This window comes from Fulmarus glacialis, unplaced genomic scaffold, assembly GCF_000690835.1.
Source record: "Fulmarus glacialis isolate BGI_N327 unplaced genomic scaffold, ASM69083v1 scaffold35076, whole genome shotgun sequence".
Lineage (NCBI taxonomy): Eukaryota > Metazoa > Chordata > Aves > Procellariiformes > Procellariidae > Fulmarus > Fulmarus glacialis.
The window spans coordinates 429-17,058 of record NW_009218079.1 but is presented as its reverse complement, the minus strand read 5'-3'; the positions used below and the strand labels follow the sequence as shown (position 1 = coordinate 17,058).

At 47.6% G+C, this 16,630-nt stretch overlaps 1 protein-coding gene across 1 annotated transcript; it reads left to right on the top strand.

Annotated features, from left to right (window-relative positions):
* Positions 1–2,450: 2,450 nt before the first annotated feature.
* On the top strand, positions 2,451–15,170 carry ILF3 (interleukin enhancer binding factor 3, 90kDa). Its single transcript, XM_009579933.1, has 18 exons — positions 2,451–2,671; positions 2,991–3,171; positions 3,457–3,604; positions 4,950–5,041; positions 5,437–5,532; positions 5,831–5,942; positions 6,399–6,496; positions 6,884–6,995; positions 7,113–7,223; positions 7,510–7,709; positions 8,113–8,283; positions 8,548–8,685; positions 8,998–9,174; positions 9,544–9,694; positions 9,857–9,910; positions 13,390–13,755; positions 14,616–14,747; positions 14,933–15,170. Exons 1-18 carry the CDS (start codon positions 2,451–2,453, stop codon positions 15,064–15,066), a joined length of 2,694 nt encoding a protein of 897 aa, XP_009578228.1. The 3' UTR covers positions 15,067–15,170.
* The last annotated feature ends 1,460 nt before the right edge of the window (positions 15,171–16,630 follow it).

The following is a 16,630-nucleotide window of genomic DNA, read 5'->3' as shown; positions in this document are numbered from 1 at the left end:
AAAGGAGGAGTGTTTTGGGAGGCTGGCACCCGCAAACATGAGAAGATGCCTCGTGGGTTCTTGCAGATAGCTTGGGAATAATTCTCCCTGGTCAGTGGGCACTAATATCTGGGTTTAATTACAATTAGATCCAGGTTTGTAACAATACCAAAGTCATCCTGTGCGTAAATATTTGCAGGATTGGAATCGGAGGTATTTCTGTGGTGTAGAATACTGACTCCGTACAGCGCCGGTGGCTTGAGGAAACGAGTTTTCCCAATTTTTATCCTAGAAAATTCTCCAAGTCGTGAGCCTCAGCTCTGTTTGTAAAACAAGTAGCGCAGCGGGGTCCTGATTTCTGCCCAGGCCGTTCGTGGTGTTTTATAGAGTTATAATGGCATCGCTCTAGTAAAGCCCTGAGTATTTGGGCGGTTAATTACTTGTTCTTTTTTATTATTATTCCAGTATCTTGGACAAGTTATACTTAAGATCGGTCGGGCTTACTTGCAGGTTGTGTCATCTGTAAAGTGTAAAAAGTAAAACGTTGGGTTTGCGAGCTGTACGTAGCGATTACCAGCAAGGCTGGGAACGGGCCGACTCAGGGTAGGTTCCAGTGGAAAAAAGCAAAAGCGAGCTTCAGCCCGATTTCGTTTCGAGTGAGACTCGCTCAGAAGGGAAGGACTCCAGAGAAGCGGGATTTGGTTGTGAGCTCTGGAATAATTGAGGCATGATTGACTTTCTCCAGCAGTGTTTTTGAAAGCTTTAGCTGCCAGGCGGTTCTGGTGTGTACTTGATTGTCAAATGAAGTGAAACAACTGGGGGATGCAGATGCCGATGACCTTCATCTCCATCGTCTTCAGGTGCTGAGGCTCTCCCTTTGCCTGGCTCGTGCTAATGCTTTTAAGTGGCACTTAACAATTCTTGGAGTTACCACGAAACATCAGGTGCTTGCAGGACTGGGATTGCCAGTGCGGTTTCAGTTAGAGGTAAATCAAGAGTTTTATTAAAGGTGTTTGGTCAAACTAACGACCGTGAGTTGAGCAACTGCTGATTCTTACACTAGTCGCGTGGGAAACGATGTCATTGATGCTGAAGAGTCGATCCCAGTGGGCGCGAAATGGCATTTTGAAGTTCTTGCCAGAAGAACTGAAGGCGATCTTGGGAAGCTCCCACGGAGCGGCAGTCAGTCCTGCAGGACACAAATGTTTCTCTGCTCGAAGGCCCCTTGGCTAAAATAGAGGAACAAAGTGCTTGAATTTTAACAAAAGAAGTTCACTGCCCCGGTTGGGGCTCGGGCTGTTGGAGTGGGTTAGTTCCCTTCGAAAATGGCTTCTTCTTCAGAAACAAGCTGTCGTGATGTTGGCTTAATCTGTTGAATTTTAGAAGTTGCGAGCCCTTGCTTCAAAACCAGCTTTGCTGGCGTAAGTTTATACTATTTCCTCCTGATAAAGTAACCGAAGAGACTCGATGCAGCTGCTGAACTTGTCTCGTATTGATCCTAATTAAAAGCAGGCTTGTAAAGCAGACTGTAAAATGAATTTGGAGTAAAAAAGCGGTATATGGCAAAGAGATTTTTACAAATTGTTGCTTCTGAGTAGCACGAATGATTAAGCTATCTCCTCACTTGGCAACCAGGCGATGGCAACCTGGTTCTTTACCTCTTGGAATTATGTTAGCTTATAGACTCTTAGTTTTGCCAGTGCAGGCTGCTCCGGCGTGTAGCGGGGAGTGCTTTACCTTCAGCACACTTCGTTTTAGAAATACGAGCACGAGCTTTGGAAAAATCGAGTTTTAATGGGAAAGCCTTTTGGGAATAAGGAGCCAAAATAATATACTTATGGCCGCGAATGAAGTCGGAGGGAAAAATCAAGCAGTTGGGTGCAGCTCCAGCTGCTGGGATGTCTTTGCTTCTTGGGGAGATCGTTCGAGGGATCGGTTCAAAGCGTTTGCCTTGCGCAACGTGCTCGGCCGTCGCTCCACGGCGGAGCTGTCGGATGGTAGATGAGTGTATGGTGCTTGTTAAAGCGCTGGGCAATTAATGCAAACCTTCTTTGAGGGGGGTCTGTGCAAGTTGGGGTGACGGCTGTGGGACAAACCTGGCTGTAATCGTTATCGTGGGCACTATTCAGGTCTTAATATAAGTCATCAGGAGCAGAAAACGGGGCTTTCACTGATGAGTTCGCTTCTAATTTCTGTATTGCTTCCAATTATCGATGCCGGTTATTTCTGTTCCTGCTGCGGGGACGGACCAGCCTGCCAGCGTTACTAACTGATCTTCTGTTGCTTTCAGATTACAGAAAGGTGTGGTACTGGTACAGTCTTTTTGGTGGAAGAATCTAAGCCCATTTTGAACGCTTGGACAGACATTCAAAAGCAAAAATGGTAAGGATCGGGAGGTTTTGGACTCGCAAGATGAATATCTGTATTTCGGCTCTTGCTAAAATTGTTTCAAAATCCCTTTTCAGCGACCAATGCGTATTTTTGTGAACGACGACCGCCATGTGATGGCCAAACATTCGGCCGTTTACCCTACGCAGGAGGAGCTGGAGGCGGTTCAGAACATGGTGTCCCACACCGAGCGAGCGCTCAAAGCTGTGTCCGACTGGATCGACGAGCAAGAAAAAGTCAGTGGGGAGCAGCCAGAAACAGAGTCCATGGAGACGGCAGCCGAAGAGGAAAACAAGGAAGGAGGGTAAGGAACCTCACCGAACGCGTGCCTGTAAAGGGCGCTGTCGGAGGTAGTAGCCCCACCTTACTTAGATTAGCAAAAATCCTCTCGCTGAAGTTGGAAAAGTTGTTTTCCCTGGCTGTGGAACTGAGAGGAATTAACTAACCTGGGGTTGAAGCGACTTTTCCCGTGCAGGTGTAGTAAATCCTTCAGCGGGGCTCGTGTGTCGTGTTTAATCTTCGCAGATCTATCCCTTAGCTTGGGTTGAGCGTTCGCGCTTCCCTGGCTGCGGTTAATTCTTTTTGTTTCGAAGCCGTCGTGATTGTGCCCTGTGTATTTGCAGGGATCAGAAGGCCACAGAGCAGTTGACTAGGACCCTGCGTGGAGTGATGCGTGTCGGGCTTGTAGCAAAAGGCCTGTTACTGAAGGGGGACTTGGATCTTGAGCTAGTTCTTTTGTGCAAAGATAAACCCACCACAGATCTCCTGGAGAAAGTAGCTGACAATCTTGGCGTACAGCTTGCTGTGAGTAAAACCTTTCAGTGTTTGTCTGCGCTTGTTACAGAACGAGCGTTATAGATTTTACGTGGTTAAAAAGACACCGATGACGTTTGGTTTTGATACCCTTTTTCTGTCTTGGAAAAGTAATTTTCATAGGCGTGTAGCCTTATTCTGGAGTTGCCTCGTTAAACGAACGTCTCTTTATTAGCTGAAGTTTTGTTTGTAGAGCTTGGTTTTTGTTGGAAAAGGATGTTGCAAATCACTCAGAAATGAATTAGACGATTGCTAAGCGGTGAAATTCTATTGCAGGCTATTACCGAAGACAAATATGAAATAATCCAGTCGGTTGGTGATGCTGCAATTGTAATTAAGAACACAAAAGAGCCGCCGCTGACACTGACCATCCACTTGACGTCGCCTGTAGTCAGAGAAGAAATGGAAAAGCAGTTAGCTGGAGGTATGGAAGACTGAAAACAGCCGACAGTCGGTTGGAAACCCGTACATTTCCGTTGCTAATTCACTGTTAAAGCGTGCTCTTCAGTTTCAGCCGAAGCAGCAACAATTATTTTTGTGCAAATTTAAAATTCTGTAAGAACAACACCAACCTCATGAGATCACGGTTACGGTTTATTCGGACTGAGCTTCCGAAACTGAGTAGCACCTTTCAGATGGGATTTTGCTCCTTTTATTTTTTTTATCCTTTTTTTTTTTTTTTTTTACTTGGGCCTTTAGTTCACTAATACGTCATCTTGTATTAATCTTGTTTTGTACCTAGCCATGTAAGTGGCCTGCACAGTGACATAAAAATATAAACCAGATACGTTTTTTAAAAAAAAAAAATCTCGAAGGCTTCTTGTTAAATGACTTGCATGTACATGAAATTGGATGTTCCACACAGTGTGTGTTGCAGCAAGAATGATAGGTGCTCTGGGTCTCCTCGATTGGCTGTTTCATCAGCTAAAGTTCAGAATTCTGGAAAGTGATGCAGAGTTTTGGATAAAGTTAGCTTCTCCATTCGCTCTCAAATTCCCTTTGGAATAAGAATTGACAGGCGTGGTTTTGCGCTTGAATTACGACGGGTTCTGTATCGTAGGCATCGCGCTGTCGAATTGGCGGGTTTCAAACGCTCGCTCCGTGCACTAGCCTTATCTAAAACCCTGGTCTTCAGAAACTTTGAGCTTTTTCAAACCATAGCTTCAATTTTGCTGCAGCACAGACTGGAAAATATCTTTGTGCTCTATTGACTGTCTATGGTTTTGATATCTGACCTCGTCTACCAAGCCTTCTAGTTTGTCAATTTTAGGGACGCTGGACCTTTGACCAACAGGACGCTCTCTGTCACGGGTTGGGGCCAGGGCAGTCAAGCCTTATGGGCGGAGGGGGTTCCCTTGATCCTCGCAAAGCTCTTCCCCCCCACTCCTCCACTAAAGCTGCGCTCTGAACGCGGAGTGGGGGTTCATTTTAAATTTCCCTTCGTTACCTATCACCGGCCTCCTACGCTACCACTTCATTCGAGTCGTAAAGGATTTCTGTCCTCTCCCATCGAGTTTCACGCCCCGTCTCCTCGCAGAATAGATTTCAGTCCGTCCCTGTTAATTGAACTTCCCCCCTTTCTGCAGTTTTAATTTCTAAGCAAGGCCGCTAGGCGAGCGCACTGCAGATCATCCTTCCAGGTACAGGATCTAGATCAGGATCTTTTGGGAGCCTCAGCTGCCCGTTAGGAAGCTGCCTCATCCCCTCTCCGCCTGACAGAACCCCCTTGGTCAAACTGTGCCTTGTCTTCTTATTCCATCCACGAATAGAAACGCTATCAGTCAACGACTCCCCGGACGTTCTGGACAGGCAGAAATGCCTTGCTGCCTTGGCGTCACTGCGACACGCCAAGTGGTTCCAGGTTTGCATTTTGTTCTTATATTTGTCTTTAAGTAGAAAATTTGTAAACTATTAAGGGGCTAACTGTATTTTTTTTTTTTTTATTTAAAATATTTAACGTCGGATGATAGTTAGACGTGCTGAACTTAGCGTCTGTCAACGGTACAGTTGCTAAAGAGGCACTTAAGCGAATTAAACGTTCGGAAGGAACCTTTTTTAAAGAGTAGATGCATAGCTGCTGCTTTGTGTTAAGAGTAATGTTGCCTTTGTACACTACAGTTACTGTTATAAGTTATAAAATGGTAACGCGAAATACTGTTTACCCTTGGCAAAGTAGCACCGCAAAAATGAATGTCTGCAAATGAGCAGTTCTGGTGTTTTTATTGAATGTGTGTCCGCTTTTGATTCTTATTCTAGGCCAGGGCTAACGGGCTGAAGTCGTGCGTCATAGTGATACGAGTGCTGCGAGATCTGTGTACTCGGGTTCCTACTTGGGCACCGCTGAGAGGATGGGTAATTTTCCTCTTTTGTTTCATTTTTGGGGTTTTGGTACCACTTCTCCAAGCCGGTGTTCAGCTCTCTTCAGTCTGCACACGTTCCATTTCATAAGTGAGAGTTTTATATAGCACGGACAAAGTTTCTGCCCTTAAAAAGACGCGTATCAAATGGCTACGGCGTGAATCATTTTATCGATTAACAATTTCTACAGCGTAAATCCTTCAATCGTTTGTGAATTCGAAGCAGCTTCTAGCCGTAAGCGCAGCGCAAGCGCCTACCTTTGCTCCTCTCACTTTTCCAAACTGTCTTTCAGCCTCTAGAGCTGCTGTGTGAGAAATCTATCGGAACCGCTAACAGACCCATGGGCGCTGGCGAGGCTCTGAGGAGAGTTCTTGAATGCCTTGCCTCGGGAATCGTTATGCCAGGTTAGGTGGTTCTCTGCATTTACATTTCAAAGCGAAGCCGAAATGAAACGCGGTTGAAGCTTCGAGGCGCGGTTACGTTCCCTTGTTATATGTGCGGGCAGCCTAGATTCGGAGCTCAGAAAGCCCCCAGCGTACACGGGTACTACGGTACCTTGCCGTTACTTAGGGCACGTGTGTTCAAAGCTACGGACCCATGACGTTAAACCCCTGTAGAGAGAGGTACCAGTTTCTACAAGCGTAAAATTGGTTCCCTGAGTGGTCGTGACCAGCTTCACTGCTAATTGTACGTGTAAAATAGTCCAGACGAGTTTCAGAATGTTGGACATTGGATGGATCATGTCAGTCCGTGTTCTTCGAGAGATGAGTGTTGATTGATGCCAAGGGAATACTTAGTTTAGTTTCTTTAGAAAACACCAGGATAATTCTCTGCATATCTTCCTTGTTTCCTGCCTTCAGATGGTTCTGGTATTTATGATCCTTGTGAAAAAGAAGCCACTGATGCTATTGGGCATCTAGACAGACAACAAAGGGAAGATATCACACAGAGTGCTCAGGTATAGTTTTGACTACAGATGTTACGAAAACTTAATCAGTTCAACTGACTCTGAACTTCCATATTGGTTAATGGTAGTCTAGTAACCTCACGGAGGTCGGTGTTAACTTTTTTAATATCTAGTCAAGTAAAAGAAATACAAATGGGTCCCACACCAATAAGGAATTTGTAGCTTGGCCAACCAGAAGCAAAGTATCAGGTTTTAAATAGTGACTTGCTACCGTGACCCGTATTTTGGGTTGAACTTCAAAAATTCAGAGAGTCCTATTTAAACTGATGAGGATTTCTGTGTAGGGGTGGGTAGAATGTTCCTGTCTGAAACTGTGCAGGGAACAGAGATCGGTGTAGCCGCTTGCGCGTCCCGCTAACACATGTTTAATCTTTCTAGCATGCTCTGAGACTTGCTGCTTTTGGCCAGCTTCACAAAGTCTTGGGGATGGATCCCCTACCTTCCAAAATGCCCAAGAAACCAAAGAATGAAAATCCTGTTGACTATACTGGTAGGTATTTGGGGAGCGGGGTGGGGGGACACCCCACAAACCACATTTCCAAGGCTTTTTGCTGCTGTTGTTGCTGGAAACTGGAATACTTAGGGTTTTTTGTTACGACTGTTACAGTTCAAATTCCTCCCAGTACAACGTACGCTGTCACCCCAATGAAGCGTCCGATGGAGGAGGACGGAGAGGAGAAATCTCCCAGCAAAAAGAAAAAGAAGATTCAGAAAAAAGGTATTGAGTTAACAAGAGGTAGGTACAAATGGCTACCCGAGAGCTGTTCGCAGGCCGAGGCGGGGGGCAGGTTGCGGAAGGACTCTTGCGAGTGTTTGGTCTTGGGTGATGCTGTAAATAGGAGTTAGGGGGCACGTGAATTTAAAAAAAAGCTTAACACTGTAAGATTTTTACTTGGTATAATTTAAACTCTCGCGAGGAGGAAAATACAGATCAGAACTTGTCTGAAATCAGTTATGCTTCTTTGAAAGAGATGACAAACTTTTGGGTTTTTTTCTCTGTTCAGAGGAAAAACTTGAACCTCCCCAGGCCATGAATGCACTGATGAAACTAAACCAGCTAAAACCTGGGCTCCAGTACAAACTCGTCTCTCAGACCGGTCCTGTTCACGCTCCTATCTTTACAATGTCTGTGGAAATCGATGGCAGCACGTTTGAGGCGTCGGGACCTTCCAAAAAGACGGCCAAATTGCACGTGGCAGTGAAGGTAAGAGCTGTGTACGCAAATTCCTGCCAGAGGGCTCTCGTTAGGAGGCAGTTTGATTGCTGACCTCTCCAAGTTCAAAAGGGCAACCAGAGTGTTGGTGATGACAGTCATGACGACAACCGTGTGTGAAAAAATGTCATAAACCCTTCAGGACAGAGAGGGGAGAAGTTAAACACCAGGACAGTGTAGTCTGTTGTGCATGAAGCCTCAGGGCAGAGGACTTCGTATCTCCTAGGTCTTGAAGTGCCTTGTGGGATGCCTAGCACTTGAACAGAATTAATAAACGGAGTCTTGAGCAGCGTTCTCAAGTATTTACCCCAAAATGGGTAGGGCACGCGAGAGCCAGGGGTTCTTTGAGGTACGCGCTGTTCAGTAATCTCCTCTCCAACTCTCCTTACTCTAGGTGTTGCAAGATATGGGTTTGCCCACAGGGGTGGAAGGCAAAGAATCTGGGAAAGGAGACGAATCAGCAGAGGAAACTGAACAGAAACCAGTCGTCGTCGCTCCTCCGCCTGTAGTAGAAACTGTCTCGACGCCCACGGCTGCTTCTCCTCCTTCAGATCAAACCCCAGAGGTGAGCGCAGTCGAAGAGGGGGAAACAGGCCGCTCTGGTTCTTTGGGTCGATGTGGTGGAACATCATCAGAAGCGCCTTTTAGCAACAGGTTGCTATAACAGCGTACCGTACAGTTCAGTTACTGTGACGATACAATTTAAGAGGTAAAAGCATCAGGCAAGCTTATCTTCTTTTAAGCTATTTTCCAAAGTACGTGTTTTGGAAGCAACTTCAGGTCCGTTAGGGTTTTTCTCAGAGTTTCATCACCACTTCTCTACTTCCAGAATGTGAAACAACAGGGACCAATTCTGACGAAGCACGGCAAGAATCCCGTGATGGAGCTTAACGAGAAACGGCGCGGGCTGAAATACGAACTGATTTCAGAAACGGGTGGCAGCCACGACAAGCGCTTTGTCATGGAGGTGAGGTGACTTCTGGTCCTCTTTCTGTTGCCTTCATCCCAACTCGGATAGCTGTAACTTCGTAGCCTTAGTAAGAATTTAAAATCGTAAAATGGCAGAATGGTTTGGGTTGGAAGGGACCGTTAAAAATCATCTAATAGGCAGGGACATTGCCACTAGATCAGGTTGCTCAAAGCCCGTCCGACATGACCTTGAACACTTCCAACTGCTGGAATTGTCTGCGGGCACCGTAAAAAAAGATTAGTTTTACCAAGCGGCAGCTTCTGTTCCTGCCCTTTCCGCTTACGTGCAATGATTTAATCCCTTTCAAAGGTGGAGGTTGACGGGCAGAAATTCCAAGGAGCCGGTTCGAATAAAAAGGTGGCAAAAGCCTACGCTGCTCTGGCCGCGCTAGAGAAGTTGTTTCCGGATGCTCCCGTTGCCATTGAGCAAAACAAGAAGAAGAGAGCCCCCGTGCCGGCTAGGGGAGGACCCAAGTTTGCAGTAAAAGTAAGTAAATTCACAATTCGACAACTTTGTGGTGTCGCTAACCATTTTGTGGTACCTTTGTCTCCTGCTCTATGGTGTTAATCCCTTTTTGGGAGGGGAAATAATTTAAGGTGTTAGGATCTGCTAACAAGTGGCCTTGAAAGCAGAAATGCCATCAAGCTTTACAGAAAACAACCTCTGTTTTCTGGAGATGACCCTTATTTGGCACCCACCCCCCCTGCTTTTGGTGTAACCCCTCTTCCTTTCGAGGCAGACGGGTACCTGACGTGTTCTAGAGCTGCCGCCGTCCCTTTGAAAGGTTTGTTTTCACCTCGGAGGCAAGGCGATGCGGTTCGGAAGCTGGATAACAGATCTCTCTTCCCTCAGCAGCACAACCCGGGTTTCGGAATGGGAGGCCCCATGCACAACGAAGTGCCCCCTCCGCCCAACATGCGCGGGCGTGGAAGAGGCGGCAACATCCGAGGCCGCGGGAGAGGCAGGGGTGGATTCGGCGGCAACCACGGCGGCTACATGAACGCAGGTGAGAGATGCTGCCTGCGCCTCGTCCTGACTCTTTCCACGCTTAAACGTACCGCAAACTACCCAAACCCCGACCGGCGAATTAATCCCCTCTAGCGTTTTGTCGCGTGGCGGGAAATACGAGGCCTTTCTCCTTTCATTTAAACGTTTTCTTCTGATCTAGGTGCTGGGTACGGAAGCTATGGTTATGGAGGAAATTCCGCGACGGCAGGCTATAGTAAGTGTTTTTCACCTTAAATTTTGAAACGCGTCGATCTGCTGGGGGTGCGAAACTCGGACTGGGCTGCACCGTGCGGTGATGCGCTTAAGCTGAAGCCCTCTTAAGGGGTTCTCTTTTTTGAATGAGAAGTCACGAAAGGTGGCTCGTGTACTCGTTTAAAAGTGAAAACGCGAACCCAGGTGACTTCACGTTTCCTCTAAAACTGTGAATATTTTAAATTTCTCTGCTTTAAGCCATGTGAAGCTATCGGCCACACTTTTGAATGTGATTTTCCCGAAAATACACAGCGATTGGTCTTGAGAAGAAGCCTTCATTGGGGGGTGACAGGAGCAGAGAAATCTAAAACATGACTTTCAAATGTGGCGCATTTTGCCATCTTCAAAAGAATTCTAATTTTTTTTCTCTGCTCTGTCTCCCCCTTTTGTAGGTGACTTTTTCACAGACTGCTACGGCTATCATGATTTTGGGTCTTCCTAGAGCATCTAAAAGTATTGCACAAAAAACAGCTTTTTACTCCAATTTTCTCGAACTCCAAAACCCAAAGTGTTCGTGCTGTGTCCCTGTGCTTCACTGGGTTTCTCAACAGTGGCTTTTCACCGCAGCTTGTCTGAAACTCTCTTAGCCTGCAGAACTTAAGACAGTGGCAGTTTTTATTGTGATTTGCCTTTGAACTTGGTTGTATCGATGTACACAACAGGGGGAACCAATTATCCGAGAATGTTTTTGTGCACCTTGCACAAATTTCCAAGCCAGCTCCGTTCAGCGTAAAGGCAAAAAGCCCATCTTTGCTTTTTATGGAAAGCATTACTTTATTTTTAAGAAACTGAAGTGTTTTAATCTACCTTTGTCTTAATTTACAGCAGGTTTTGTACAAAATTTGAGCCTTTTAATAAATCCCAGCAATTGGGTACACGCCTCTCGATATTGGGAAGACTTTTCAACATCTCTGAATATAGTACAGCCCAGCTTTCTAAGCATGCGAAATGTTGACTTGTACGTGGAATCGTGTGTGCTAAAATTTAATCCTACATCCTTTGTAACACGCTGGTGGATTAACGCTGAGGGATGTGACTTATTGTGGCTGGTAGCTAGTGTACTTTCAAAGGTATTGTAATTGTGCTTCCGATCCTGATACAATAAATATCCAGGCATTAGGGGTTAGTGTAAACATGTTAGTAACTTGGGGAAAATGCATGGATTCCTTCGTTAACGTGAACATGGGCTTTCTCGAGCCAAGCATAAAGGGCCTAAAGCACTTAACGGCAAAGCTCCGCTGGCTGCGGGCTCGGCAGCCGCGCTGAAAAACGCTCGTTGCCCTAAAAGTACTGAATCGCCTGGAGGATTAAATTCCACCGGAATCCGGAATTGTGAGAAATTTGGCCGTTGGCCAGTCGAGACCCGAGTCTCTGAATTCCGAGTGTTTGGTCCTTTATTCTTGCTATGGTATTTGTTTTTAAAACTGTATTTTGTTTGTCACTGTTTTTAGCTGCAAAGCCTGCACCATTGCATTCGTTTTAACTTGTGAGGCTCAACAACATTTGAGTTAACTCAGTAATTAAACTAGCTACAACAAAAAGAAAGCAAAACAAAAAAACCTCTGACCTACGAAGCACCAGGTTTAAAGAAAAAAAAAGTCCAAGGTGTTTAGCGGATACTTAAAATAATAATAGTGATGCATGCCCTATTTTTTTTAGAAAGCTATTGTTTGAAATAGTGACTTTTTACCCGAGGGAGTAGATCCTGTCCTGAATGAGGTGGAAAACCTGCTGGTTTTTAAGCGACTCCATGTTAGAGCAACAACTCGTGTGCTGGATATTTCTATTCCTCTGGGGATTTGGGGAAAGTGGAAAATGATCCGATGTCAAACAGCATTAAAACTTCATAGTTAAATATGAAGTGTTGGTATAAGGTGGAAATTCCAGAAATATTGACTTGGGAGAGACCAACTTCCAACACCTGCAGCTCGAATTTACACGGTGCCAGTCGTAACCCCTCGCTCTGGAGAAGTCCCCGTGCTCGAACCAAAGACGGGGGTTTTAATACTGACGGAGCGAGAAGGGGTCTCTCCTTCAGCGGAGAAATATTTTGCCACAGCCGTGGTGTTCTTGGCTGGAGAGAAACTGATGACAGAACCTCGTTTCTGTGCAAACTAAACCCTGATCTTCTGCCGAAGAGGGAAAAAAAATCTGGCATAGAAAGTGTTACTGTAGTGCGGGGGGCGTAGACAAGAATTGATTAAACAATCACAAAATTAAAAGCCAGGTGCCTCGAAGAGCTGCAGCTTTTCACAAACAGGCACCGAATTTAGGAACTGAGCTGGGATTCGCCTTCACCACGAGTCGTCGCGGTAGTTTCCCACGGAATTGCGGAAGCAAAGGGCATGAGATTTTACTCTTTTTGTCTCCTTTTTAACTGAATTCTCCCCACCTCTCCTCCGTTTCAGAGGAGGTGCTAGCAAATCTTTCCCTCTTCTAGAGGCGTAGCTCCGTTCCCCGAGCGCACGCGCCGTTATGGACACTGGTGCAGGTTTTTTGTTAGATTCTAGTGGCTTTTTATTCCTTGAAAATAAGTTTAGTTTCGAATATGGCAAGTCTGACTGTAGAATAAGTCTTCTCACACTAAGCCCAACGCGAAGAACTCCCCGAAGTTCAATTTGCGGAGATTGGGCAGGAAAAGAATTGCTCGAAGAGCTTGACTGTAGTACTCTTGATAAATAAAATTAAACCCAGACTAACTCTCGACCGTGTACAGTGCTGTCGCATCCAGGCTCACTGGGGTGTTTTGAGCCGTTAGAGGTTTTCCGTAACTTTGGATCCCAGATGTAGTACCCCAATTTCAAGGTAAATAGGATGAGCTGTGCACGCACGTCTTAATTTCCGTTGGATTGTCGCCGCTCGCTCGCCATGTAAATCCAGGCGGATGGCTCGCTGTGTTAGAGCGATCCGCGTGGATGTTGACACAATTCCTCATTACAGGAACGAGATTCTTCCTCGTTACCGCATCTCTCGGCTGCGGAGACCGAGCATCAGCTGCCGTCGATGGCTGACTTGTCTCAAATGTAGTTGGAGCACCAGATTTTAAATCTTTGTAGAGCATTGAATAACTGTTAGTTATTGTAACATGCATTAAAGAAACTGTCGTAGCCCTGAGCTTAGTCCGAAACGGGATCGTATGGGAATTAAAGCTGTGGGAGAACTGGCTGGGTGTTGTTCGCTGAGGTTTCAGGGTGACTGGGCGATGGTACGACGTCAATGTATTACACAACTCCCTGTGTGCTTAAATGAACAAGATGTTTCACCTCTCGGCCTCGTGTGCGGTTTCTTAAGCCTTTCACCAGCCTAAGAGCAAACCGCTCCCAAACGCTTGCGTTCGCGAGGGTACGATCTCCTCGTCTTACGAGCCTTAACCTTTAAAATAGTGCCTGCCCCCCGCAAAACGCTGCCACCGTTGGGGCTGGCGCTCTTCTCTCTGTTTAGGCCAGTTCTACAGCAACGGCGGCCACTCCAACTCGGGGAGCGGCGGCGGAGGCGGCGGCGGCTCCTCCGGCTACGGCGGCTCCTACTACCAGGGCGGCGATAACTACAACTCGCCGGTTCCTCCGAAACACGGCGGAAAGAAACAGCAGCACGGAGGACAGCAAAAACCTTCCTACGGTTCGGGGTACCAGTCCCACCAGGGCCAGCAGCAGCAGTCCTACAACCAAAACCAGTACAGTAACTACGGCCCGCCGCAGGGCAAACAGAAAGGCTACAACCACGGCCAAGGCAACTATTCCTCCTACTCCAATTCTTACAACTCGCCTGGCGGCGGAGGCTCCGATTACAACTACGAGAGCAAATTCAGTGAGTGCTGGCTGGCTTATCTGGGGAGTAAAATGTGAACTTTAGATAATTAGGGAATGCGCGCTCTATAGGCGCTTGGTCCCACACAAAGGAATAACTTGGGCCCGTGGCGCTGGGACGAGGGGGAACGGTTTTAAACTAAAAGAGGGGAGATTCAGACCAGATGGAGGGAGGAAATTCTTTACGCTGAGGGCGGTGAGACACGGGCGCAGGTTGCCCAGGGAGGTGGTGGATGCCCCGTCGGACTCGCCGATCTTAGAGGTCTTTACGAACCTTAATGATTCTCGGATTCTAAGATGTCCCTGCTCGTGGGCTGGATGAGCTTTAAGGTCCCTTCCCACCCAAACCAGCCCGTGATTCTGTGAACTCGGAGAGCTTAAAGCGCTCTGGTTTAGTTGATTTAGTTGGATGAGATCCCCAACAAGCCAGGAAACCTGCTGGGGTCTGGTCTCCTACTCCCCGAGGAGATGCACTTGTGTTTTGGAGGATGAAGGTGGAATTGCCCGCTCTGCTCTGAGTTACTATTTCACGATCAAGTCTTTGCTTTCTGTGTCGGGTAGGTGAGCATTTGGGATCCACACGCTCCCCAGCGGGGATCGTCCCTGCTCGTGCAAGCTGTGGGGAGATCCCACCGCTGCCCCGACAGCCAGACCTCTCCACGAAGCTTTTAGCAGCCCAAGGAGACGGGAAGGGGGAGAGCTTTTGCTCATCGAGCCCCTGGCAATCGCCTCACCTCGAATAATCGTCCCTTTCGCTGCTAACAGCAGGCAAAACCTCTCCGGTTTTGGCACCGCTGGGTGCGGCGAAGGCAGAGCCGCCGCCGGGGAGACCGGCTGCGCTCACCGCGCTCTCCCTTCCAGGTTACGGCGGCAACAGCGGCCGCGGAGGCGGAGGAAATAACTACTCGGGAGGTGCCTCCTACAACACCGGTTCACACGGTGGCTATGGGGGAGGATCTGGGGGCGGAGGGTCTTCGTACCAAGGTAAGCAAGGTCAGTATACGACACTTCCCTATATATTTTTTCCGTGCGAGGGCAGCGTCTTTACATCCGCGCCTGCTCTTGCGCGTCAACGAGTCCCGGATCGGAGTAAAAGCTCTGATTCTGCGTTAAAATCGCTTTTTCTTTCACGCCGCGATCGTAACCGAGCTTCTCCCTCCCTTCTCCCCCCCTCGCAGGCGGATATTCCTCTCAGTCCAACTACAACTCCCCCGGCTCAGGCCAAAATTACAGCGGCCCCCCCAGCTCCTACCAAGCGTCCCAAGGCGGCTACGGCAGAAACGACCACAGCATGAATTACCAGTACAGATAAAGCCGCCCTTTCCTCCGCGGGCGCGGAGCTTTGTTACCTCCCGTGCTCGCCCACCCTTTGAATATTCAGTTTTATGGCATCACGGTAAACACGTAAACCCCCCCTTGCCCCCCCGTTTCCATGTTGCAGTGCTCTTTGTGATACCGGTCACTAATGGTTGAGTACCTGTAATTCCATACTTAGCTGTATTTTGGGCATCTCTGTATTTAATGGTTTGTTAGTTGCCATTACAACTTTGTCTAAATAGGATTTTTTTTTTTTTTGAGTTAATACGATTTCAGTATCCTTTTTCTATTTAAAAATTGACGTGGAAGTGTGAAGACAGTATGGCTTTAAATAGATAAGGGATATGTCACCTGTTAATGCTTTTGTGAAGTGAGTTAAACGAGCTTTCTGTATTTTAATGCTTTAGTGTTTCAGTTTTATAAGTGAAGATTTTATTTTAAAAACCAGTGGGATTTTTTTTTTGCCTGAATCCCTCAGGCAGTACATCTGGAGTAAGCTGAATGTAGACAAATAAACACAAAACTCTTGGTGTCTTGGTCTCCAAACCTGTCGTTCCACGGCGCGCGCCGGTGCAGCAGCCTCCTGCCTCTCTTAAAACAAAACCCTAAATTCAGGATATTCTCCACTTTCTGCAATTTTAATGACCTTAAACGCTTGGTTTTGAGACTAACGCCCGCAGGGGCTTTGGCCAGGAGGAGATGATGGACTTCCAAGAGAGCCCGAGCCTACCGGAGGAGCAAGCAGGGCTGGCTGGAGCCTTGGGTAAGACCAAATTAGTGCCTTTGCCGGTGATTAAACCACCGCCCGGGTCCACCGCGCGAGGGGGCTGCCCCTGTGCCGCGGTGGGTGTTGGGCAGAGGTGCCGAATTCTTGGCACAGGGTGGAGCCCTCGAGGAGGAACCCTTGAACCCGCCGAGGTGGTTTTTTCAGTGACTGTTTACGGCAAGTGCCGGCTGGACTTCCTGGTATCGATACTCCTCACGGCTCCTTGGTGACTTGCCGGCCCTGCCAGCTCCTGCCTGTAACTAGGGCACTCCTTGAAACCACGATAAAATTAAAACGCTGATAGCGGCTTTGATTTACTCGCCTTTCTGGGCAAAGGTGGAAAAGTATTTGCCAGGCTGGCAATGTGCAGGTGCCATCCCGGGGAAACCGAGGTGTGGCGCGGATCCTGCTCCCAAATATTCCGGTACCTCTCAGGTGCAGGCAGCTGCCAGATTACCTCTCTTCAACCAAAGACATGGGGCAGCCGGGGTTTGAGCTACAAAATTGCACCTTTTTCCAAGAAAAATAGCACCGGAGCTGCCTCTTCAGCTCCTTTAGGCAGCGCTGGAGACAGCCGGAGCCTTGTCGGTTGTTGCACAGGTGCCGTTCTGCCGCGGGCCTTTTGCACGTGTGTAAACGTGCCTCCTCCGGCACGGCACGTTTATTTTCAATAAACTTGGCACGTTCTCTCTGTGCCGGAGGCAGAGCCGGACCCAAGCGCAACCCGCTAATGCCCCGGTGCCAAAGCAAACACCGGGACCGCTGCCCGGCTGGAGCCGGCGTTTCGGTGATG